The sequence below is a fragment of the Eupeodes corollae genome, chromosome 1, assembly GCF_945859685.1.
Source record: "Eupeodes corollae chromosome 1, idEupCoro1.1, whole genome shotgun sequence".
In the NCBI taxonomy this organism is placed as follows: Eukaryota; Metazoa; Arthropoda; class Insecta; order Diptera; family Syrphidae; genus Eupeodes; species Eupeodes corollae.
In genome coordinates this window covers 57,731,434-57,758,627 of record NC_079147.1, presented here as the reverse complement: position 1 = coordinate 57,758,627, position 27,194 = coordinate 57,731,434, and the positions used below count along the sequence as shown (strand labels likewise).

General features: G+C 33.3%; 1 protein-coding gene across 1 annotated transcript; it reads right to left on the bottom strand.

Moving 5' to 3' along the window:
* Positions 1-7,769: 7,769 nt before the first annotated feature.
* LOC129939950 (uncharacterized) lies at positions 7,770-18,438 on the bottom strand. Its single transcript, XM_056048148.1, has 2 exons — positions 18,105-18,438; positions 7,770-8,538 (listed from the first exon to the last, which is right to left on the bottom strand). Exons 1-2 carry the CDS (start codon positions 18,253-18,255, stop codon positions 7,817-7,819), a joined length of 873 nt encoding a protein of 290 aa, XP_055904123.1. The 5' UTR covers positions 18,256-18,438; the 3' UTR covers positions 7,770-7,816.
* Between the last annotated feature and the right edge of the window lie 8,756 nt (positions 18,439-27,194).

The following is a 27,194-nucleotide window of genomic DNA, read 5'->3' as shown; positions in this document are numbered from 1 at the left end:
CGAACTTTGTCAAAAATAGAAAATTTTTTGTATCCACTGGAATTGCTAAGTCTACCATGTATGATATTTCCTTTGGAGTTCCACAAGGATCTGTACTTGGGCCCATCCTTTTTAACATTTTTATGTCAGACTTACCACATTTTGGAAACAATACTGAAGTAGCCATGTTTGCAGATGATACTGCGCTTTTTGCGTCAAGTCTTCTTCCTCAAGAAGCTCTTTCTAGTTTACAGAATTCACTAGACACTCTTCTTAACTTCTTCACTAAGTGGAAAATAAAAGTTAATGCTGAAAAATGTCAAGCTATGTGGTTCACTAGACGCAGAAAACAAAGTTTCCTTCCTCAAACTATGCTTAAAATAAACTCTACTGATATTCAATGGTCTGAACATTGTAAATATTTAGGAGTCACACTCGATAAAAAACTGACTTTTGAAAAACACATATCAATCACAATCCACAAAGTCAATCTTTTAATTAAAATATTATATCCATTTATAAATAGAAAGTCTAGACTTAGCATACATAATAAAATATTAATTTTTAAAACCGTTTTCCAACCGGTCCTAACGTATGGTGCTCCAGTATGGTTTGACTGTGCTGAGACGCACATAAAAAAGCTTCAAATAAGCCAAAATAAAATCCTGAAACTTATGCTAAATTTGCCATGGTTTTATTCAACTACTCGTCTACACAAAAGAGCAAATGTAAACCCAATTAAATTTGTCCTATACAAACTACAAGAAAACTTTTTTGAAAGGTGTTCTTACTCAGATAATGAACTCATACTTAATCTTTAACTTATACTGCCTGGGTAAAATTTGGGTTTTTGTGCAATTTTAGTTTTTAAGTATTATGTAAGGGTTTTTTTCTTGTAGTGTTTTCCCTTAATAATTTATTATAACCATAGTAAAATTAAAATATTGTCGTAAATTTATTGTATTGTAGATGTAAAGAACAAGCTTCTGTATCTCTTAAATAATTTAATTCATTATAAAATAGTCTAAGCCTTAAACTGCAAATAAATATGAACTGAACTGAAAGTTCGACATTCAGTTATGTTTTTATAAAAAGCAGTCAGTCTGTTTTTTTTTCAGAACAATTAAGATCTACTCAAAATAGTACGCCAAATTTGTAAAATGGATGTTCGATTCTCGATATCTCGTAAATAAATGAAGGTATTTACTTCAAAAAGATTTTATTCTGTGCTAAATTATCTTAGAAAAATCCAATCTTTATTTGTTTACATGAAAAATAAAAACTTTCAAGAAATGTAACTAAAATTAGTAGAAATCGGTTTTCGGTTAAAAATCTCGTTAGAAAAAATAGATTTTGAAATGAAACTTCTTATCGTTCGCAAAAATATTGTTGGTAATTTGTATTTGATTTCTTAGAAAAATTAAATTGTCAACTTTGTTAACAAACAAGAAAAAACTGATAAGAAATGTTTTTCAACTCAAGTATTACTAGAACAAAAAAAAAATATTGACTTCAAATTATTTATTATTTGTCTAACGGCCAATTTCTTTACAAATTAAAAACTCGATGTAATAATTCTCGGTTCAAAATATTTAGAACTCGAGTATTTCTTCCCATCTAACCAAGTCTCTTAAACTTGGTTTAAAATCCTTGTTGAGTTCTCTAGGAATTTTTGATCTTGGTTTTAATCTGTTTTTTTTTTTTTGCAATTTTAATAGACTCAAAAATCTTACATTTTACGGACAGAATTAAAAACATTTGTCAGTTTTCGTTGTAGCAGACATTTATTTTAGGATTAAGTTTTGACATTCCCACTTCTTTTAAAATAAAAATTGTGTTTCAATGATTTTTTTTAAATTGGTGTTTTTTTATTTATTCCTTTTTGATAAATATGCACATATTTTTGTAATACTGAACATCTTTACTTGAATAAAGAGCAAAAGAAATTGGTTTCCATTACATTTTTTCCTTTATTAAAGTCCTGCAATCTCTAGAATATCATATGCTTACTTACTTAGGTCGTCACTTGTTAATTCCGTTGAGAACCCTTTAAGGGGTATAGGGCTTCTACTACGCCTACGCCCCATCGTGTTCGGTTTCCCGAGATGTGATTCAGCTCCCTTCAACTCATGCCTAGTGATGCTGATTCCTCCTCGACGGCCATGTGCTTCTCGGTCGTCCAGCTCTTCTTCGGTCTTGTGTGAGCGGATTCCACTGCATTACTTGGCCTGCAATGCAGTCGTTACCTTTTCGAAACGTATATCCAATCCATTGCCACTTACGCATTCGTATAATAGAGTCTATAGGTTCCTGACATATTCTTCTATGAAGAACCTCATTGGATATTTGGTTTGGCCAGATCCTTATCATGTTGCGAAGGTTTGTAGCTTTCTTGTAATCGCTGAAGTAAGCTTCCAGGTGATGCACCTATAAAGAAGCACAGATTCAACATTTGTCCGAAACAGTCGTAGCTTTCTTCGTAAGCAAATAGAGTTAGTCCTCCAAATTTTTCACAGCATACCGAATACGTCTTGTTCGGTTCCGCCATCGAAGAAGACGAAACTTCCGAGGTATTGAATGCTTTACACATTTTCCACCGGTTGTGAGGAAATATTTACCTGAGAGGATGGTCGGGTTCCGAGACTGATCAATTTGGTTTTGCCGGAATTAATTTTCTCAGCCCCCCGACTTCTGCTTCTCTCTCCACACTTGTTGTCACTTCATGGAGATCCATGATCGTATGAGAGAGTAAGAAAACATCGTCTGCGTAATCCAAATGGTTTAAATAGGATGTCAAAGTCCATTGGATCCATGTTCATATATTATCTAAATATATTAACCGGAACGAATTTAAAGGTTATGCCTTTTGAAGACGTAAAAACAGTACTATCTTTCTTTTTAAGGAATGAGTTCTCGAAAGTTCTCGGGTTTCCAGACCCCAGCCAAAACAGGGAGGTGCTGGGAGAAGGTACAACGTCAAACGGCTACAATCGCCAGAGATCGCCAAATCCTTTTCCGACCGAGTTACAAGTTACCTGTCTCGAAGTTCTCTGCCACCAACACAATGTATCGAAAACCAGTGGCAACATTGCCAAGATGCAATCAGATACGCCACTGGGTTTCAAGCAGACACCAACAAGGAAACCCTGGTTTGATGAGGAATGTCGGCAGGCAAATGAGATGAAGTAAAGATTGCCATATCTAAGCTGAAAACTAATAAAGCCGCTGGAGCGGATGGCTTGAATGCCGAGCTCTTTAAAGCAACTATAGAAAAGTTGGTTAGGAGCATACACCAACTTATCTGTAAGTTATGGTCGGAAGAAAGCATGCCCGATGAATGGAACCTCAGTATTGTTTGACCGATCCTTAAAAAAGGAGACCCACTAAACTGCACCAACTATAGAGGAATCAGTCTACCATCGCCTATAAAATCTTCTCTGCTGTTATATGTGAACGTCAATTTCAAGGCGGCATATGACGCATCTACAGGGAAGAGCTGTACAGAGCCATGTCTAGTTTTGGCATCCCTGCTAGATTCGTCCGTTTGTGCAGGATCACGCTGAGAATTCACGCTGCTCCATAAAGGTTAGAAGCAACTTAACAGAACCTTTCGATGTCAGAAAAGGTTTTAGACATTTTGCTTGAAAGAATAGTGCACAGCTCACACGTCAACACTAGAGGCACTATCTTTCGAAATATGGCCATTTAGTAGCTAATATGCTGATGACATTGACATAATCGGAAGAACTCAGCGTGTCAATGGGGCTTTTGTGAGTATTGAGGCAGAGGCGGCAAAAATGGGTTTAACGGTTAATGAGAGAAAACAAAGTACATGCTGTCAAAACTTCACAATTGACAGACGTAACTTTGAGGTAGACAAGGACTTCGTCTACCTATAGGCTCCGCTGTAAACGCAGAAAACAACACCAGCGCTGAGATCAAACGCAGAATAACTCTTGCTAACCGCTGTTTCTTTGGACTAAGAAAGCAATTGAGTGGTAAAGTCCTCTCTCGAGGGACCAAAGTGTCGCTATATAATACCCTTATCATCCCCTTCCTGCTACACGGTGCAGAAACATGGACTATGACAAAAGCGGATGAGAGCACCTTGGGTCGCTTCGAGAGAAAAGTTCTTCGTGTGATCTACGGACCCGTATGCATCGAAGGGGAGTAGAGGAGAAGATGGAAAGACGAGCTGAACGGGCTGTACAACGACGTAGACTTAGCCAGAAGGGTAAAAGTCCAACGACTAAGATGGCTGGGTCACGTAGAGCGCATTACAACCAATGCTCCGGTCCGAAAAGTCTTCGAATCCACACCCACAGGACAGCGCAGTAGAGGAAGACCGCGAATCAGGTGGCGCGCACAAGTGGAAAGTGACCTCACCCAATTAAGTAAGTAAGTTAGTTCTCGAATTTCAAATTAATTCCTCCTAACCGCTCAATGAGTCTTTCATTTCTAAATCCTTATATCCATGGGGTCCTCTAGTTGAGTTTTTTTCTTCAATCAATCTTTTTTCAAATCAAGACAAAACAAATATGGAACTTTCGAATGAAAAGTAAGTTCATTTATTTTCATTTTAAAATAGCGTATTACCCATTATTTCCAAATCACAGGTTTTCTAAAAGCTTTCATTATATTTAAGGAGCATTTCGTTATGTATTTGGATATTGTTGAATCACATTTTCCCACCTCCGCAGCAAAATCATTCAATTACCAGAAAAGACCAATATAATAACTTCCTCTTCTTCTTTGAAATACTTACATATTTTATTTGGACCAACTCCTGTGGCACGTTTTTTCTATTAATATTGGATAGTTACTTCTTCAAATGGATTTGTGGTTGCTAGAAACCTGAAAAACTTTGTTTTAATTAACATAGATTTATATTTAACTTGTCGTAACATCTTGTAGCGACATCCAAATGAATCCAATTGAACGCACTAAAATAACCGCACACCTGAACGGGAAACACAGCTGACTGTCACCTGTTATCTTTTTGACAGCCAACATTACCGACCATCAAATCCGTTGATCTTTGAGAGTTCTCTTCTGTTTTCTAGCCTTGTGGGCTCTGATCGATCGGCAGCTGCAGTGGATGCAATGTAATAGTGATTAGTTTTGGTATACTAGGAAAATAAATATTATAATTCCTTTATTATAAAGTAAATGAATTTAGTATTTCATTATAACCTGCTTTATTTTTTTCTTAACCACAATCATTGTGTGGCAATATTTTTAGCAATGTCTGTATTTAATTTTATATCAGAATAATTGCAGTGAATTCGCAATTTTTTGCCATTCCAAAAATGTTAATAATCTGTTAATTAAAAATTCCTCCTCATGAATAACAGAGTAAGACTGTATGTTAGGTTTAAAGGGGTGATGCATAAACTTCTCACCCATGGTATACCTTAGGGAATGATTAGAAACCGGATAGATATAGAGGGTAGAAGGAGGGTGGAGTTTACGTTAAGCGGTTATCCTCATTGTACCTCACCTTTGACAGAAGTTCATGATTTCTCTAATTGTTATTGTATGTACACAATTTTCATTTTACATAATTTGTCGGGATCTTGGATTTTCGTTATTTTGACTTTTTTGGATTTTCGTATGTATTCGTTAGATAATATTATCCTAAGTGCTTGAATGTGGGTATAACACCGGTCCCTTAGCCCTCCGGGTTCTCTTCAAAAAAAGACTAAAAGGGTCAAACCAGTGCTCCAATTGATAACGCAATTTCTGACTTTCGTGTGCAAATAATAGATTGTAATATGACACATGACACACCTTTCGATAAGAAAAATGTTATTCAAATCTAAGTCTTCAATTCTCTTCAGTCCATAGTGCATGGAATATTGAGCTCTTCAGTGCCGTGACAAGTTGATGTTGGTGGATTGAGTCTTACACTTTGGGCTACAGCAGCCACATATCTTTTGTATGTATGTGCAAACTATTCGCCGACGGGTAGTATGAGTGTTGTTTACTATAATACTAGTTACATCAACTTTGTCCACAAACTCGAGCACAGTGCGTTTAGTGGGTGCTTCAAAAACCTACTTTTTAAAAAGGCACACTATTTGGGCCACAAACACTCAATTCAGAAATATTTCTCAACGTTGTTCAAATAACGTCTATCAGTCTTCTAGGTAGAAATGGCGATCCCAAGGCAACCTAGCCTGAGATCCAATTAGCGCTGTAGTGCGCCGTTTTGATCAATCTTCTACTTATTGTTATTTTGTTTAGGGGGAGGGTTGTTTCTTATAATCATATGCATTCAAAAAATCTCTGGTCCATTGGCTTTCACAATTAGACAAACCTTCAACCTCATTAACTGTAGGGCAATAAAAGCTTATATCTCTTTTAAATTTTTCTTTTATGATTGCGAATACTAGGGTTTTGTGTACGTTCTTTATGGTACGGCCGAAGTTGAAGATGGCGTTATTTTATAATAATGTTATAATAATCTTAATAGAAAGTGAATCTAAAAAAGGATCTATTGGCACAGGCTTCATAAGTGATGATCGCAATGCTTCAAGTAAGAAAACGATGTCATTGAATTATTCAGGACTATAGAATATCTATGAAGTTATTTAGGAATACATGTCATTACTTCTGATGCAGAAATGTCTTACATGTTAACCTGGACAGAAGATATAGCAGACCGAGGAAGCACAGAAGTAATGAGTGCAAACTTTACATTTTTTCAGCAATGTGAATTTGCGAAGAAAAGAAGAGCTTTAATAGCGTCGACTGATTCTTGCCCTGGACAAAACAAGAACTTTTTTAATCTGTCTATATCAAGTTCTCATTTTACTTGACTCTTTCGATGTCATCGACTATAAGTTTCCGGAAGTTGGTCAAACATACTCGGATAGTGATCGAGATTTTGGAAGAATTGAGATGGTTAAAAACGAAACCATATGTACCGCCGAACAATACAGGGAAATCATTAGAAGCGCTAGTAAGAAAAAATACTATTGTTGTTTATAAGGATAATAATTTCCGTTCGCTAGCAGCTTTGCAGGATAAGCTTAAAGTCCGCAACGTAACAAAAAACATTTTGAACTACAAAATCAACTTTAGGGACAGTGTCAAATGGATACGTGTTACTAAATACGGCTCATATTCTTACAAAGAATGTTATGATGAAGATGCATCATTCACAGAAGTTTTGATAGCACAATCAAAACAAATTCCACACAGAACCCAAGACTTTTTCCCTAAAGAAAAAACAAACCAAAACACTCTCAGTTGAAAAAAACACAAATTTAAAAGAACAAATCAGTTCATTCCACTTGAGCATCAATAGTTCAATAAAAAAGCTCTATCAGAATCATCACACTTAGCAGAAAAAAAAAGTGATGGGCATTCCTAGAACCGCGGATATTACGTTTAAATTGTTTAAGTGGGTTGACATTGAATCTGAGGTCTCTGTCTTGTTAATACCTAATTGCATAAGTTCACAACATTTTGCCATGAATTTCCATGAAATCATTATTACAATGCCGTCAATGTATACTACCGACTAATAAGTTAGCTTAAAATCTGGTCAATGATAATGATCAAGCATTAAAACTATTACTTCACTTGTGTTGCTTCTCTGCAAGTTCTGACTTTTAACTTACTATCACCCAATTCACAATTTACTTCCATCGTTTGCTCCACGGAATCATTTCAATTTGACAACACCAATTCTATGTTGGTGTAAGGTGTATCGTAAAGCTCTGCATATAGCATTTCTAGTGAAGTTATTAAAACAAATTTTAGTTAATTTAAACTTAATTTATTAAAATTACAAAACAATTATTAGCTTATTCTAAGGAACTAAGGTGTACTATGATTCGTTTTCTTGTTCGTCAAGTAACACATTTAGCTCCAACATAATTTTTTGTTTAAGCAAACGTTGTCTTCTTCCATTTAATGAATTGAAATCAGGAAGGATACTTTTAAAAAATGACATCGTTGCATCATCATTTTGATTTGAACCCAAAGACATTCCTGATGTTAAGTCTTTTTCATCTTCTTTTGTGTTCTTTTGAGGACTTGACAAAAGTTCTGCTTTGTTAGCTTCTGGATCTATTGATCTTCTTTTGGCATTTATACACAAAAACTGTTCATCTTCACCAATATCCCCTGTTGTTGTTCTCTTCCGGGAAGTTTCACTAAACAATGAAATCTCGTATACATCTTCATCGTCTGCTTCAACTTTCACCATTTCTTCTAGTCTTATTTCTGGAACATCATCTACAAAACTAACTGAACTTTCATTTTGATCTTCAAACAAAGGTTCATTTTTGATTTCTAACATTGATTTTGGTATATTTATTTCTTGTTTAGCTCTTCTTGAGCTTCGATAGTTGCAACTTTTATTGTCTTTTTCACTTGATTTGCGTCTTTTCCATCGGCGCATGAATTTTCTCATGAAAAACATATTATCCTTAAGATACCAGTCATTTATTAGGTTTTCATTGGTTCTTTTTGCATTTGTTTGTTCATTTCTCATTTGGCGGGCGAATGAAACACGTAAAACAGCCCATTTCGTTTTACAGTAATTAACTGAAAGGAAACAAAAATAGGAAAATTTAATAATAATAATACATTTTATTATTTTACAGAAGCAAATAATTAACTCAAAAAATTTACCGAATAGCATTTTTAACTATAGGAAGGGGGTCTATTTCCCCCTGTTTGGAATACCCAACAAATTTAAATTTTATAGAAAAGTAGTTTTGGTAATTTGGTTTTGAAATAAAATAATCTCGTTTTGAGTGTTTCATTAAAATTAATAGGATTGTCATAAAACTAAAGCCTATTTAAAACTTAATTTGACAATTTGGAAAATATGGGTGCAAACTTAAATTTTTCATTCTTGCTATAGAAATATTGAGTTTGCATGGATTTTTAACTTCCCATAGGAAGTTATTGTAATGGGTCCGATTTGTCAAATTGAAAATTTTGGCATTTCTCGACGTTTCAAGGTCCCTAGAGTCGAAATAAAAGATTTTTAGAAAGGCGTCTGTGCGTGCGTGTGTACGTACGTCCGTACGTTCGACTAGTATTTTTCGCCGTCCATAGCTCAAGAACCAGAAGAGATATCGATTTCAAATTAAATTTTGTTATACACATAATAAAGCAGAAAGATACAGAAAGGGCTCTCAAGAAAATTGCGTGGGTGGTTTTTTTTACCATAGCAGTTTGCAAAAAAGGTGAACATTTTGGTTAACCATAAATATTTTATTTCTAGAGGCTTGAATTAAATTTTATATAATATATTGTAACGTGATATCAAAGAAGTATATTTTTTTTAAAAAAAATCCAACTAACTGAAAAAAAAATGGTCGTCTCCAAAATTTAACGACTAAAATATGATTTCATCTCCTAAACAATTTTTCGCAACGAAGAATAATGTTTTTTACATCTGATAAAATTTTGAAAAAAATCGAATCGACAGTTTTTTTTAATAAAAAATAAAAATCTAAAAAAAAAACATTACTCAAAGTTGGTAAAAATCAATTATCGATTCAAATATCTTTTCAAAAACTTGAAATTAAGGCTTCAAACTTATTTTATCTTATAAGAAATATTGTTTTCAACATTAGGACACATTTTGAGAAAAATCGAATTGTTAGTTTTTTTACAAAAAATAAAAACCTAAAAAAATGAATAAAAGTTGGTAAAAATTGATTTTCGACTTAAATATCTTTTCAAAAATTGTAGACATTGACTTTAAACTACTTTTATCTTTCAAAAATATTGTTAACAATCAATAAATTTTGAAAAAAATCGAATTGACTGTTTTTGCATAAAAAAATAAAAACCTAAAAAAATTTAACAAAAGTTAGTAAAAATTGATTTTCTACTCAAAAATTTGAAATATTGGCTTCGAACTTATTTTATTTCACAGAAAATATTGTTTTCGATATTCAGTAATTTTTATATAAAAATCCAACAGTCCGTTTTTTCATAAAAAATAGAACATACAAACAAATTTACGCAAATTTTTAAGCAAGACAAATCGACAGACGGGATGGGAAGTTATCAGTGTGGGTCGCATCCCAGCCTATTTTTTTTAATTTTGAAGTTTAAAATTTTAAATTAAAATGATTCGGTCACTATCGGATAAGGATAAAATTTCGTATAAATCCCCATTGCTCAAGTCGCAGTCTAAACATTATAACAATTTTTTCATTTTTACACTAAAAGAAATATTTCAATTCTGTCAAAATCATCTCAGTATTTAAACCAGAGTTGACTTAGGTACTAGAAAAACATGTTTCAGGACTTAAACCGAGTTATTAAACTCTGAAACTAGAATGATCTGGCACTAGGTCTTAATGACGTTACAATTCAAAAACTTGCAACCCTGTATCGTATGACTGAAAAAGGCTTAATTTTGCGTAAACTATTATTTTTCAAAAAAAGCAACTAATGAAGAATAATATATGTACATACATCGTTCCAATTGGTATAAGCGGTATACATTTGGTACCGATACCCTGCTGACTACATATTCACATGTTAATGACCACCTACTGAATTGTGCGATATCAATACAGTACGGTAAGAAAGCAATATTAGTACTGAGCTTATGTATATTGCTTCCCAAACGTTTCCATCCAAAAAATTATTATTGAATTTAATTTTTAAAGAAAAATGAAACCTTAAGCAAGGGCGGATCAAGACTTTTCATCAGGGGGGAGGGGGGGATCATACACTTAGATGAGTTTTTATTCACCGCTTAAAAATAGTCTTAAATGTTTTGTAAAGGATGCTAACAAGATTTAATAATTGCTAAAATGCCAACCAGCCACGTAGCCAGGGGAGGGGCTAGAGGGGCTCAAGAACCCCCCCCCCCAGAATGGTTTTTAAAAAACACATTTGAACAAAAGTTTGTACCTATATTCTCTTATTATTTCCTCACTACTTATGTATATTGTTCTGAAATCATGTTGCTTTAATAAATGTTTATCCCACAAATATTATAAACTAGATGAAAACCCGTCGAAAACGACGGTGCATTATCTATCATACGCCACATCAGAAAAGCAGAGCTACTATCCGGCAGATTTCGTGTTTTTTCTGTATGCATAAATACATTTTTATATGCGCAAGTAGGTATAAATAAGAGTACATACTATTTAAGTTCGAATTGTGTTTAAAAATAACTCTTAGCAATCTGGTTGCAACAGACTCTTTTTTTTCATCAAAAGGAGACTATTTAGGTACTACTATTCAATAAAGACAAATACACATTAATCTTAAGAGACTATCAAGCCATTATACATAATATAGTTAAAAGGAGTGATGTTAAGGAGACTTTATAGGTATAGTTTAATATATTAAAGATTCCAATTTGTTTGAATTTGCATCAACATGGTTTATTTTGTGCGAATAAAGTGTTTTAAGTGTTTGAAATAAGTGTTAAAAGTGAGTTTGAGTAAACCTGGTTTATTTTGTGCAAAAAAAGTATTAAAAATAAAAGAAAATAAATGAAAATGAAAAGACAAAGTCTGGGGATACGAATTTTAAAACACCACATCGTAACCAGTTCAAAAAATGCAACTTATATAAGCCCAGATATCCAAAACGAAATCTTGGATTTATGCTCTGATATTGTCACCAGAACAATATGTAACCGAGTTATAAGATCGAGTTGTTTTAGCATTCTGGCTGATGAAACAATGGATGTTTCTGGCACTGAGCAACTTTCAATATGTATCCGATATGTTGACTGCTGTACAGAGCCCACGAAAAGTGTGCTTCGGGAAGATTTTGTAGGTTTTATTCCTGTTGATGACCAAACTTCTGAAAACCTGACTAAAACCATATTGCAGCAATGTGAGGAACTACATCTAGATATGAACAAGTGTGTTGGCCAAGGTTATGACGGAGCGGCAAATATGTCAGGCCACTTAAGTGGAGTACAGAGTAGGATAAGGGAGAGCCCACGAAAAGTGTGCTTCGGGAAGATTTTGTAGGTTTTATTCCTGTTGATGACCAAACTTCTGAAAACCTGACTAAAACCATATTGCAGCAATGTGAGGAACTACATCTAGATATGAACAAGTGTGTTGGCCAAGGTTATGACGGAGCGGCAAATATGTCAGGCCACTTAAGTGGAGTACAGAGTAGGATAAGGGAACAGTATCCAAATGCCATGTCAACACCCTCGATTCGTAATGGTCTTGGTGTAGTAAGCGAAATAGCTAATTTCTTCCGAAAACATTCAAATGCAAATAAGACTTTCCAAATCGCCATCCAAAAATACGCACCAAAAGCAGAAAAAACGACTTTTGCGAAACAAGGTTTATTGAAAAGATAGTATTGAAGAAACATCCACCAAGAAGTGGGCAATGTCTTCAAAAGCATCAACTCTGTTAGCAGCAATTCAAAGAAGCGATTTTCTAATAAGATTCATGGTATGCGAAAAACTTTTTAGTTTAACCCTTACCAATTTTCCTTCAAAATGGATCTTTAAATTTCGTGTCTTCAATAAATCACCCGAAACAAGTCTTAAATTCTCTTAAGAACATAAGAGAAACTGCCAGAGACGCTTTTCAATATGCATCACAACTTGCCAGGGATATATTTTAAGTCAACATGACAATTCCAAGGCTTTCTTTGAAACAAACAACGTGCTCTAATCCAGAAACATCATGTCCAGAGAACTATTTTAGAGTTTCTATACTTATTCCCTGTCTAGATTCTCTTTAACAAAATCTTACTGACAGATTTAAGGTCAACTAGGACGTTTTACTATCGTTTCAAGTTCTGCTTCCAGGTTTTGCTGCCGCCAATCGAGTAAATGAAATGGAAAATCTAACACTCTACTTCGATAATGCAATATCCTTGTCAGTTGTTAAAGCGGAGTAAATACTCTGGTGCGAAAAAATTTCATCGATGGATCCCTCTTTATTGTGACAAGACCTACTTCAGGAGCATAAGCTACTTGCTTACAATTTTGGCCACACTACCAGTTGCAACAGCTAGCGTTAAAAGAACCTTTTCAACGATGAAAAGGATCAAAACAGTATCCCGAAGCGTTATGGGCCATCCAAGACTAAGCGCAATTGCAATGCTGTCTGTTCACTTAGTTATTGATGTGGATCCAGATGAAGTGATCGACATTATGTCTAAAAAAAAGACAAGGTTTGGTTCTTGAATTTAAGGAAATAGTTGCGTTTAAGTACATCATTTCTCTAAAAAAAAATTAAATTAAAACAAAGTAAGGTGAGTAAACAAATAAGTTGGGAAGAAAAGTTTTGTGGTACTCATAAATTACACGTTTCAAAGCTTTTATATCAATAGATGTGAAAAGTTTATTATGTGTTTCACTTAGTCATTGATTTAACAAAAGTGTCACTTGATTTTTTTTGGGACATTTGTGTTATTGAAATTCGTGGTTGAATCTCAGTTCTAGAGCATCCAAAGCAAATTCAAAGGTAGATTTATTTAATTTTGTAAGATCTTTTGTATTCAACAGAAAACCAATTTTGTAAGAAATGAAACACACGACTGGGTCACAAGAACTTGACAATTTCTTCCAAAAAGTTTGTTTAAAAATATTTCCTATATTTTAAGATTTAAAAATGTACCTACCTGCAAAATAAATTTTTCTTTAAAATTTAAATGCCATTTTATTTGTCAAAAAATCAGGATTTACCTTTTTTTTCGAAAATCATTTTAAATGTTGTCTTAAAAATAATTTTGGTATGAGCACTAAATAAAGAACTTATAACTATATGAACATTTTACATCTAAATTACGTCAGAAAATGTTGTCCCTTTTCTGAGATATCGAATTTTGAAACAAAATTAGTATTTTATTAAAAATAAAAAAATACATTTTTGATCATAAAAAATCATCATCAATTTGATCATTGACAAGAGCTTGCACTGAAAGAGAAGAATTTTTAAATCGTTCCATTAGTTCTTAAGAAAACTTTAAAAACAAAATAAATGTTTAATGAATGATATTCTTCTGGAGCAATACGAAAATATGTTTTTCTTGGAGAAAGAAGCCAAATTAAGAACACAAAATTTAAAGAAAGTTTTAGAAAAATCTCATGTTTGAACCAAAAAATTTGTGTGGGGCTGCTGTTATTTTTCGTATTGATAAAATGAAAAAACTCCTTACCCTAATCGGCTAAAAAATAAAAATCTTAATTTCAATCAGCACAATTGTAGGGGATAGGAAAGACAGGCAGACGGAAGGAATCGGGGTACCCACTTTTTCGTAGTCATATTTGATTAAAAACTCTAGTTTGAAATTGTTTACTAATGTAAAACTTGCTATATAGTTCCTATATGTCGCAATAAAAATCACTTCAATAATTAATATGTGTGTCAAAAAAATGTAATAATAAAATTGAAGGCTAGTTTAAGGAATTCAAAGGCAACTTAATATAAAATTGAAGATCTCTTATTCAAGGTTTCTTCTTAAGAACCTGAATATTTGCTCTTTTTCTTAGAAATAATTTTTATGAAAATAATAAAGCATAACTAAAGTTTTTTGAAATTCTAAAGTGAGCGAAAATCAAAATTTGAGTTTTTTTTTGACAGCAAACCACTTTTTGGTGAATGTCGTTAAATTACTAATAAATCTTTGAATGCAATCTTTACTTTTACAACTTAACTGTTATAAGCTATTTGGCTCATGTGACCCCCTCCCCAACTGGCTCGTCAATTGGTCAAAAGTTGATGAATTTGTGCTGTTTTTTTGAAATTAGGCTGAATATCATATTATGTTCTTGGTCCAATCTTCACTCAAAGTAGTACTTTTAGCAACAAAGTTTAAGGGAGTAAAATACTAATGTTGTGTATACAGTGAATCAAAAAAGTCTGCGTACAAATAAAACAAATGGAAATAATTTTATTCCACTCTTCCTGCAAAACTGAGCGAAGAACAGCTAGCGAAGTAATGTTATGTGTGCGTATACGATGATCAATCAATTCCCATAGATTTTCTATGGGGTTGTGATCAGGTGACTGGGGAGGCGGGTGAAGTTGCATCGGGACATGGTACAAAAGCCATTCCTGAACCAATAATGATTTATGCTTTGGGTCGTTATCTTGGGCAAACGTGTAATTCCTTGGTAAACCAATCTTTTGAACACTCTCAGGCAAGTTTGTTTTCAGTATATCCAGGTATAAATGTTTATCCATTGTAGTATCAATAAATTGCATATTTCCAACACCCTGTGCACCCATACAACCCCATATCATCACACTTTTACCACCATGTTTGATGGTGGGATTAATGTTTTGTTTCGCAAACTCTTGGTTTGGCTTCCTCCAAACCATGGTCACAAAACATAACTATTTTCCAAAACTCGTCTGGTTGTTTAATGCACTCCTTTGCAAACACTAAACGCTTCTTAGCGTTCATTTTTGAGATGTGCGGCTTCCGTCTTGCGATTCTACCATGAAAATTATTTTTTCTTAGAACAACTCTTACTGCCTCTGGATTAATGTTCACATCAAAATCTCGTAAAATTCCCGACGCGATTTTGGGAGCACTTTTTTTAGAATCCGACTTAACTTGTTGCAGTATGTGGTGTTCTAAACACGTGGTTACCTTTTTAGGGCGCCCTAATCGTGGTTTTACTTATAAAGTTCCGGTACTTTTAAAGTTTTTTACCACTCTTTGAACAGAAGAATGACTTCTGTGAACAATATCACCAATTTTTCGTAATGTAGTCCTCTTGTTGTAAAGCTCAATAATAATTGACCTGGTATCCATAGGAATTTCACAATTTTTTCGACTCATTTTAAAAATTAGCTCTATCACAACTATTTTTCACTTTATCAACTCAAATTATAATAATTGTCAGCTTTGCTAACTCAAATTTTCAACTGATAATTATAAACGGTGATTTTTTAAGAGCTTGAGAACTTTTTTAAAAAAAAAAAACGCATAAAATTTGCAAAATCTTATCGATTCTTTATTTGAAACGTTAGATTGGTCCATGACATTTACTTTTTGAAGATAATTTCATTTAAATGTTGAACGCGGCTGCGTCTTAGGTGGTCCATTCGGAAAGTCCAATTTTGGGTAACTTTTTCGAGCATTTCGGCCGGAATAGCCCGAAATAGTCTAAAGGCGTCAAATCGCATGATCTTGGTGGCCAACTTACCGGTCCATTCCTTGAGATGAATTGTTCTCCGAAGTTTTCCCTCAAAATGGCCATAGAATCGCGAGCTGTGTGGCATGTAGCGCCATCTTGTTGAAACCACATGTCAACCAAGTTCAGTTTTTCCATTTTTGGCAACAAAAAGTTTGTTAGCATTGAACGATAGCGATCGCCATTCACCGTAACGTTGCGTCCAACAGCATCTTTGAAAAAATACGGTCCAATGATTCCACCAGCGTACAAACCACACCAAACAGTGCATTTTTCGGGATGCATGGGCAGTTCTTGAACGGCTTCTGGTTGCTCTTCACTCCAAATGCGGCAATTTTGCTTATTTCAACCAGAAATGAGCCTCATCGCTGAACAAAATTTGTCGATAAAAAAGCGGATTTTCTGCCAACTTTTCTAGGGCCCATTCACTGAAAATTCGACGTTGTGGCAGATCGTTCGGCTTCAGTTCTTGCACGAGCTGTATTTTATACGGTTTTACACCAAGATCTTTGCGTAAAATCTTCCATGTGGTCGAATAACACAAACCCAATTGCTGCGAACGGCGACGAATCGACATTTCACAGGCTTCAGCAACACTCTCAGAAACAGACGCAATATTCTCTTCTGTACGCACTGAACTCATTCGTGTGGTTGGTTTTATGTCCAATAAAGTAAACTGAGTGCGAAACTTGGTCACAATCGCATTAATTGTTTGCACACTTGGTCAATTATGTAGACCATAAATCGGACGTAAAGCGCGAAACACATTTCGAACCGAACACTGATTTTGGTAATAAAATTCAATGATTTGCAAGCGTTGCTCGTTAGTAAGTCTATTCATGATGAAATGTCAAAGCATACTGAGCATCTTTCTATTTGACACCATGTCTGAAATCCCGCGTGATCTGTCAAATACTAATGCATGAAAATCCTAACCTCAAAAAAATCACCCTTTATAAAGAAGCCAGCAAAAGACAATTGACAAGATAACAGTTAATTTCAAGTTGCGCTTTACAATTGTTTCTAAATAAGATCAGTGTCGTACGCAGACTTTTTTGGGACAAATTTTGTTAGTGTTTTAAATTTTTTTAAATATCTTTTTTTGTGATTTTTTTATAAGCTTTAATTTTTATTTTGTAAGAATACATAAAATTTAATAAAACACGGAAGCATATTTCATGAGGTTATTCCTAAAATAAAGCGGAATTTGTAAGCTATTTCCATTTGTTTTATTTGTACGCAGACTTTTTTGATTCACTGTATATACAAAAAAATAAGTAATTAAAAATATAATGGGGAACATATCGATTAACGCAATACGATTAGTTTTGAATTGAAGGGAATTCCTACGAAAAAGCAAACAAATTATCTCCCAGAGGGGGGGGGGTCATGATACGAACTGTCAAACTTTATTCGCGTTCCGCATTATCCACACTCGCAACGAATAAAATAATCGCACGTACTTAACCTAAAAAATCATTCTTGTTTTGGTTTCGGTGGTGAATGGTGTTCGGCTGTGGCTTCATTCGCGACGAATTAAAAACTCTCATGTGAAAGAAACGTCAAAATCGACGAATATTCCTTCATTCGTTGGCCGTGCTCATGTGAATAGTGCTTAAGGTACCTTACCCCATTAGAATTAAACCTTTTGATACATTTATCAATTAATATTGAATATTGTTACAAATATCTTTTATATCGTTTCCTAAATTCTTTGATAGAAATTAAATTAAAAAATGTTCATATCTTCAAAGAAGAATTTTAAATTTGGATGAATGCAGAGTTTTCTCTTAAAAAATTAATCAAATTTGTCTCTTAAAAACAAAATACATAACACCAGCACCACACCATCCAGAGATACTTATACGCATTTAATTCATAGTCGACATAGGTACAAAAGCAATTCTATATATAAGTCCATGCTTACATTGAGATAAAGACTGTAGGTTAGTTCAAGTTTTAGTAGGTTACTTAGGTTACTTGACTTTTCTGTACTTACCACTTGTATTAAATTCAGCAGCAATTTCATTCCATAATTTTCTAGTTAATTTTGTATTATGAAATTCTTCCAAATTGAAATTATAAAGCAGTGGACGTCTTTCAACAGCTGCAATAAAATCTTCAACATCTCCATCCAATTGATGTCGCATTGTTTATTCGAATGGAATTCAATTAATATGTTATTCTAGATTTTTAGCCGCAGTTCACACAAACAAGTCACAATCACAATTTAAACTGTAGGCAAACAAAAAAGCAACCAAGCAAGCAGCCAAGCAAAGCAAGAAACACAGTTCAGTTTCAGTTCACAATGTTCACATCACAGAAGAGCAAGAGCAACCCTCTTTTTCTTACTCAACAACCGGTTTGTTTGTTTGCGTTTAATGTTCAAAGTGTGTGTGAGAAAACGTACATAAAAAGTTATTTATATACCAAATGCGTGTACAGGGCTGCCATACATCAACTGTTTTTAATACACTTTCCATGTTTTTTTATAAAATATAAAACGATTAGTTTTAATTTTAAACTAGTAAATGTATTTAAGTTTTTTATATCTTGAACCAATTTTAATTTTAATATTTACATGGGCTTAACTTTCGTTAACGAATTTTCACACGTTTTTCTTTATTTGATAGATATGCACTAATGAGTAATAATTATCGCAATTCTAGAGCGAGGAAACATTTATTTTTTTTAATTAATTTTCAAAGTTCAGTTTTTCACATAGAACAAGCGAAAAAATGGTTTATTTTGACATAATCTTCCCTTTTTCTTGTTTCAGTGTTGCCAGACTTAGATTTTGTTGGTGATTTCATTGATTTTTTTGGAATATTATTTTCTAAATTTTAAGAACATTTCATTTAAAGGGTGATTATTTAAATAGAACTAAAATAACAAGATTGTATGTCTTCTACTATCTAATATATAAGTAAGTTTCAAATGTTTGGCTTGAAACTTCAATTCTTGAATAAGAATTATTCCAATAATTTAATAAAGACACAAGTTGATGCAGTAAAGAACTAATTTATAATCAAATTGAAAAATCAAAACATTATTAACAAAAACAAACAATAAGAATAAAAAGAGGCTAGGAAGCGACCCACACTGATAACTTCACATCCCGTCTGTCGATTTGTCTTGCTTAAATGTTTGTCTATAAGTACTCGTATCAATTTTTACCAAATTTGCGTACTATTTTATGTAGATTTATTTTTTATGACAAAACGGACTGTTGGATTTTTATGTAAAAATTACTAAATATCGAAAACAATATTTTCTGTGAAATAAAATAAGTTTGAAGCCAATATTTCAAAGTTTTGAAAAGATATTTGAGTCGAAGATCAATTTTTACCAACTTTTGTTTAATTTTTTTTAGGTTTTTAAATTTTTGTACAAAAAACTGTCAATTCGATTTTTTTCAAAATTTAACTGAATGTTAAGAACAATATTTTTTGAAAGATAAAAGTAGTTTAAAGCCAATATCTACAATTTTTGAAAAGATATTTGAGTCGAAAATCAATTTTTACCAACTTTTATAAATTTTTTTTAGGTTTTTATTTTTTGTAAAAAAACTGTCAATTTTTTTTTTCAAAATTTGTCCTTATATTGAAAACAATATTTCTTATAAGTAAAAATTAGTCAGAAGCTATTATATACAATTTTTGAAAAGATATTTGAGTCAAAAATCATTTTTCACCAACTTTTGTTAACTTTTTTTTGGTTTTCAATTTAAAAAAAAACTGCCAATTCGATTTTTCTCAAAATTTTCCAAAATATTAAAAACAATATTTCTTATAAGATAAAATAAATTTGAAGCCTAAATTTCAAGTTTTTGAAAAGATATTTTTAATCGATATTCAATTTTTACCAACTTTGAGAAATGTTTTTTTTAGATTTTTATTTTTTATAAAAAAAATCTGTCAATTCGATTTTTCTCAAAATTTTATCAGGTGTCAAAAACATTATTCTTCGTTGCGCAAAATTGTTTTGGAGATAAAATCATATTTTAGTCGTAAAATTTTGGAGACGACAAATTTTTTTCAGTTTTTTTGATTTATAAAAAAAATTGTTAGTTGGATTTTTTTCAAAAAATATATTCCTTGATATCACCTTACATTATATTATATAAAATTTGATTCAAGTCTCTAGCGTTTTTGGTTCGTAAGATATTAAGGGTTAACCAAAATGTTCACCTTTTTTGCAAACTGTTATGGTAAAAAAAAACCACCCACGCAATTTTCTTGAGAGCCCTTTCTGCATCTTTCTGCTTTATTATCTGTATAACAAAATTTATTTGAAATCGATATCTCTTCTGGTTCTTGAGCTATTGACGACGAAAAATACGTCGCGGACGTACGGACGTACGAACGTACGTACACACGCACGCACAGACGTCTTTCTAAAAATCTTTTATTTCGACTCTAGGGACCTTTAAACGTCGAGAAATTTAAACATTTTCAATTTAACAAATCGGACCCATTACAATAACTTCCTATGGGAAGTTAATATTAATTAACATTCCTAAATCAACAATTATGTCAGCTTTGAAATCTTTGATACAACTTATTGAAAAATTTACATTCAATTGAAAATTAGTATAAAATAATAAAATATTAATATTGAAAAGTAAGATCCTTAATACTATAGACGTAAATATGTACAATGTTTTAGCAAAGTGTAGAGACGGTAGAAGAGATCTAGCAAAAGTGGTTATTACGGTGGCTAAGTTTGTGAATAAGATGACAACAAATTGGATATGAAGTTTTGTCCATACCCAACCTCTCACCAACCCCAAATCCTATAGTGTATCAAAGCAGGGTAGGTCTTACTTTTGATAACAAACAAAACTTGTTTTAGCCATGTATAGTGACTCAAAAGGCGAATTACAAAAACAGTGGGGTTAAATCCGAAAAAGAAAAGTGTTTACTCGCCTTAAGATTTTAAACCTGTTCGAAACTCGTCCCTGTACATATAAAATAGAAATTTTATTTTATATTAAAAAATGTAGTATAATATAATACAGTAATGGCAACTCATCAATAATTAGGATATATTTATAACAAAGAAAATTATATAGGGTTTTTAAATTGGTGCCTGTAGATTTTGGTACCCCTCGTCAAATCTTTTGCTTATTATTCAGTTTTTTATGCCAAATCATCATATCAACGATTGAGAAGCACGTTCAAATGATAAACCTTTATTATCAAAATGAGTGTTCGTTAACGCAAGCATTGCGCCTTTTTCATGGTAAATGTGGTGGCCCTTCACAGTCGACTCTTCAACGTTTGGTGGCCAAATTTCAGACGACCAGTTCAGTAAACAATCAGCCAACACCCGTACGTTCAAGGAACGCAAGATCAGCCGAAAACATCGCCGCAGTTCGGGAAAGTGTCTAGCAGAACCCGAAGTAGTCTCTTCCTCGCCGTTACCGTTTGGTGTGGATTTTGAGCAGGTAATTGGTCCGTACTTTTTTTAAAACGACGTTAGTTAGGCGGTCATCGTCAACTGCAAGCACTACATAATGATGATAGCTAATTTCTTATGGCCCAAATTGAACCACATTGACCTAAACGACATGTGGTCCTTATTACATGCTTTGTTTGCGAACGTAATAATTCAGTTGCAAGTTTTAAATTAAAAAAAAAACACCGAAAGTAAGTTGGTGGTGTTTAATTTTTTTAATAAATATTTAATATTTGGTTTTAAGGGCACATTACTCTCAAAAACTCTACAAAAAAGCGTTATTTCCATAAGAACTATAAAATTTTATTATAGTTATTTTTTTTTAACTTTATTAACATCGAACACATTTCAAACGGCTGAGTAATCGACGTTTTGCGGCAGCCTCGGAACGATCGGTGTCTAATTGCAGGAACTAGAGCAGCCGTTATTTTCTTTTGTTTTCCTCGTTGGACATAATTGCTCTATGAAAACAATAGAAATTTCAAAAATCGAAAATTTAGACATTAAATTATGTTCTTTTTTAAAAACTATGTACATGTTAATAAAAAATTGGTAGTCAAAATCAGATTTTTAAAATTCGTAATTAACTTACGGCAAATTTCTCAGCGAAGTTCAAAACAAAATAAAAACTCCATCAAGTAATTCTCGGTCTATCTATGGAACGGCATTATAAAGATAGTTCTGACCTGAAAACCTGACAATTTAGAAACAACATTTTTAAAAATCAGCTTGTTTTCGTTGGAGCGGTCATTTATTTTAAGATAAGATAATTTTTATTAATGGATGCTGTCTTCTGAATTATGTGGTGTACTTGTATATAGATTCATAGAGTGCTTTGAAATAATTGAGCAAAATTTGGGCCCAAACCCGTTTTATGGCTTCAGTTATATTATCGGTTTTTTGGTATAGCCGTCCTAATTTGTAGACTTTTCTGGAAAGCCATCCCCAAACGTTTCCCATGATGTTCAGGTTAGGCTTTTGTTGTCCGTATTGGTCCAGTACCTTGTCGGAAAGTTGATAGTTTTCCACCAAATAATTCAGAAAAGTGCTGAAAAACTTGTTCCAGAATCGATTTCTTCCTTTCTAAAATCATGGACATAGCAGCTATATCCATCAGGCCCGTCAAAATAATTTTTTTTTCATCGGAGAAGACAACGCTCGGTATGCCAATCTCGATTCCACTTGATGTGAATTGTTGCAAAAATGGTAGGCGCAACAGTCAATTTACTAGCATTTACCAGCTTGTGACTTAAATTTAAGGCAGCTCTCACCCGCCCGCTTTTGCTAAAATGATGTGCCTTCCTTGACTCTTCCCATGTTCCTTTATTTCCATACCTCTTTGGGTCCTTGAGTTAGTTACATAAAATTTTTTAACTTCTTCTAATGTTTCTGGCTATAAAATGGATGGTTTTGCTGAGATCCCGGTAAGCTCGAATTTGGCCTATTTCCTCCTTGGTTAGACCCTTACCTCTAAACATACTTCTTGATTCTATCAAATTAATACTCGTTCTAAGCTCCCAACCTGTAGCTTGTAACGACTCATAGGGTTAACTTTATAATATTACTATTTTCAGTCTGAATGAAATACCACACGTTTTGTATAAATCTTAATAGCTTTCCAAACCAATATTTTGTTAGTTTTCCTGAGTGTTTTAAAGTCATAACCTTGTTGAATATCGTCTGTTCAGTTATTTAATTCTGAGAACATAGAGCGGGCACTGAAAAAGCTCGAAACATATTAAAAACAAATTTGAGTCTAAACTATAACACTAAATACTAATTCCTTTCGGCCCTAGGATCTATTTTACTTCAATTTAAATTGTATTTATTTTGTTTTTATTAGAAAATTTTGAAAAAAAAAAACTAAGATCAAGATCCTTTTTTATTTGTACTTAAAAACTTAAAACTTGAAGCTAACTTAAACTATCTATCCTACCTATAAACTACTTAAAACTAGAACAACCACAGCAGCAAATCTAACTATCTAACATTTTAGTTTTTCATATTTTGTTGTCTTTTTTTTTATTCCATGTTTTTTTTTGTGTTCCATGTTTTTTTTATTTTTTGTATTTTTTTTTTGTTTTTTTTTATATTATTTTTTTCTATTTCTTTTTGTGCCACCATGCCTATTCTACTTAAAACTAAACCTTAAAACTTAAAAACAAGTATGTAAGCCGGCCAAGGCTTAGAACCCCATCCCCACTACCCACTATTAAGTGCCGGTTAAAGCCACCAAAACTGGTTCTCCTGCTTCACCCTATCAGTTCGGTCCCGTTCGGACACAGCCCTACTGAACCGAAGGAGCTCTGCTCCGCCTTGTGCTATGACGTCCCAATTGTACAGGACGCGCCTATCCACGGTTCGTCGTCTGACGTGGTAGATTAGCGGAACTGTAAATCTATCCTGTATCAGACCGCATCTATCTAAAAAGAGGAATGCCTCTGGAGGAATGAAGCCGCTCAAGCGTGCACTTTCAAAATACTCGTCGTTCGGATAGAACGCCCCGAAAATTAAATTGTTGGTCGAAGACATAGCTCTTCCAATGTGACCTCGAACGAGTTTTATCACGAAATTGTCAATTCTGTTGATTCGAGCCCCGTTGTATAGGACCTCGTTGGAAAAGTAATGCACATAAGAAGACTCGGCTGTTCGATATAAGCCGGTACAGCGTCGTAAACACTGCCGCTCGAACACCCGAAACTTCTCCATCTGAGAAGGGGCAACGTTGAACCACACAGGACAACCATAAACGATCATTGGCCGTATGAGGGCCATGTAGCAAATTACCTTCACTCTGGGGTCACGCCGACTGCTAAAAAACAGCCGTTTCGCCAGAGCGAAAGCTCCTCTGGCCCTGGTCAGAGCAGCATTTATATGTCTGTCGAAATATAAATACTGATCTAACCAGATACCGAGGTACTTCACTACACTTTTGCTCGCTAATGGCTCTCCGTGAAGATCCCTTTTTTAAGCATATCATAAAGTATATACAACAATGACTTGCTAATGCCAAGCCTGCTCAGTTTTACGTAAAGACCCCCTAACCATACGGTGTCAAAGGCCCTTTCCAAATCAACCAGAACAGCACCTGTGCATTGTTGTTTCGATTTATTCCATTGGATATCAGAAACGAGTTTAGACGCAGCATGAATTGTGTCATGACCCGACTTGAACCCGAACTGTTTATCCGGAATTGTTTTGTTGTCCGCAGCCCGCTTAGTCAGAGCCATATTGATGATCTTTTCGAAGACTTTGCTGATGCTCGGAAGAAGACTTATCGACCGAAGATTTGATGGGTTGGAGTTGTCCTTTCCCTTTTTCGGGAGAGAATGAACCACAGCCGTCTTCCAATGCACTGGATAATATGCATTATTCAGTGCATTATTGAAGAGTGTGGTGTAAATGTCAATTGCCTCCATCGGTTAATGTCTTAATACAACGTTTTGTTTCCAACACACTAACCAACATGCCACGGGTGCTCTATTAAAGAGGATATGTTAAGAAAATATCAAAACAAATATTCAATGTTTTCCATTTTATAAATTGAAGATAAAGAAGAGGGTTCGTTCGTAGATTATGGCCTGACTATGTGTAGATCTTCGCGTGCAGAAAGTAAACAAATAAAAGGAATAGCATTTTTTTTGACATTTTGACACTAAATCTAATAAATTGCTTAAATCATTCACTTATGGGTCCTTTTTTGTATTTTTGATTTGATTTTTTTTTGTTATATTTATTTGTTTTTCAAAAGGTTAAAATGAAAGATACATTTTCAAATTTTCAACACGTCACTAAAAAATCAGAAAAGTTTCCGTGTAATAATGATTGCAACATCGAAAGACACTTTGAAATAAAATAACCGAGAACTCCTCGTTAAATACATGCGAAGTGTAATACTGGGACGAACAAATTCTTATCATACTCTATGAACATATCTTCGAGATACACAACAGTTATAAACCAAGATTGCCACTTGAAAAAAAATTTGCATGACCAAAGCTGAAAATTAAAATGACCAATCGAATCAAAAAAGAATCAAAATATTTAGTTTGTATCCGCAGCGGTTCTTAACTTCCCACGGGTAGTTATTGTTTTCTGAGCTACATCAATTTAAAAAAATTGGTTAACCCAAAATAACTCACGAACCAATAACGCTACTCCTTGAATAAAATTTTATATTATAAAATATATTGTAACGTGATGAATAAAGACGTATTTTTTTTGAAAAAAGAAACCAATTTACGTTTTTTTTTTAAATCAAAAAAACTGACGAAAAGAAATAATTGTCACCTTGAATATTTAACGAACAAAAAATGATTATATCTCTGAAATAATTGTATGCAACGAAGAATAACGTTCTTGACATCTGGTAAAATTTTAAGAAAAATCGATTTTATAGTTTTTTTTTTATAAATAAAAAACTTAAACAAAAATTACTAAAAGTTGGTAAACATTTACTTTCGACAAATATCTTTTCAAAAATTAAAACTTCAAACTAATTTCCTTTAAAAATATTGTTTCCGACATTACTATTTCACAATCAAACTATTTCATTATGTTCAAAATATTGTTGGTAATTTTTAAATTTGTTAGAATAATTCAACTGACAACTTTTTTAACAAAGCACGAAAGCCTGCAAACCATTTAAGAAAGACAAATCGGCAGACGGGATGGGAAGTTATCAGTGTAGGTCGCATCCTAGCCTCTTTTTTTTAGATCACAATATGTCACAATATGTTAGCATTTAGTCAGGAGATCGAATATTATTGCTTAGTAAAATTTATACAAAATGGTTTTGCCGACCAAACGCTATGGTTATTTTTCTCATCTTGAAGCTCTTTGGCCAGCATTATATTATTAATGGTATCAAAATTAAGTCTATCTTTCGTTTTAATTTAATTAATTTAAAAAATGTCCACTTAGCAGCAGCTGAGTTGTGAAGAAGTAACATCAAGTTATAAACGAACTTACCTAAATTTCGAAAACAATATTTGTTTAAACCGTTTTTATGATAACCTACCTTTCCCAAAGTTCTGAAATTTCCATTTTATCCGTAAGATTAAGATCTTGAGATTTGATGATTTTGAGATGTTGAGCCATCTGTCAATAAATTGTGAAATGAATGCATTCAGTGTGTGCATTCAATGTTCGTGCATTTGTTATGGGGTGCATTCACTTAAATACATTTTTGTACCGCTTACAAATGAAAAGTACTTTAGGTTTGCATTTTTTTTTTGAAAATAGAGTCGAGTATTTTTCCATTTCTTAAAAAAAGACCAAATGGTATAAAAAATGACCTAGTAAGAAAATATGACCAAATTTGGTCGTAAACGATCAAACTGGCAACCGTGGTACTAACATTTATATTCGATACTCGAGCAAACGTCTAGATTCTGTCCACAGTTGGATCTTACTTCTTTTTTTATCAACAGTAAAGAGTTTGTATTACGTGTTAAAACATACTTCACTACAGAATTTTTTTTCAAAAAAACTGCACCTATTTGAATGACACATCAGTTTGACAGCGGTACCAATTCGAAACCATTAAATGACGGTTTTCTTTTTTTTTAGTATTAAAATTAATTTCTTCAAATTCCACTGTTTTTATGAAATCAAAGATCTGAAAGTG

Excerpts from the sequence above, each read along its gene's own strand:
- LOC129939950 (XM_056048148.1), bottom strand. The coding sequence starts at position 18,255 with ATGCGACATCAATTGGATGGAGATGTTGAAGATTTTATTGCAGCTGTT. Across the intron at positions 8,539-18,104 it reads TGCTGAATTTAATACAAGTG|TTAATTACTGTAAAACGAAA; the intron begins GTAAGTACAGAA and ends GTTTCCTTTCAG.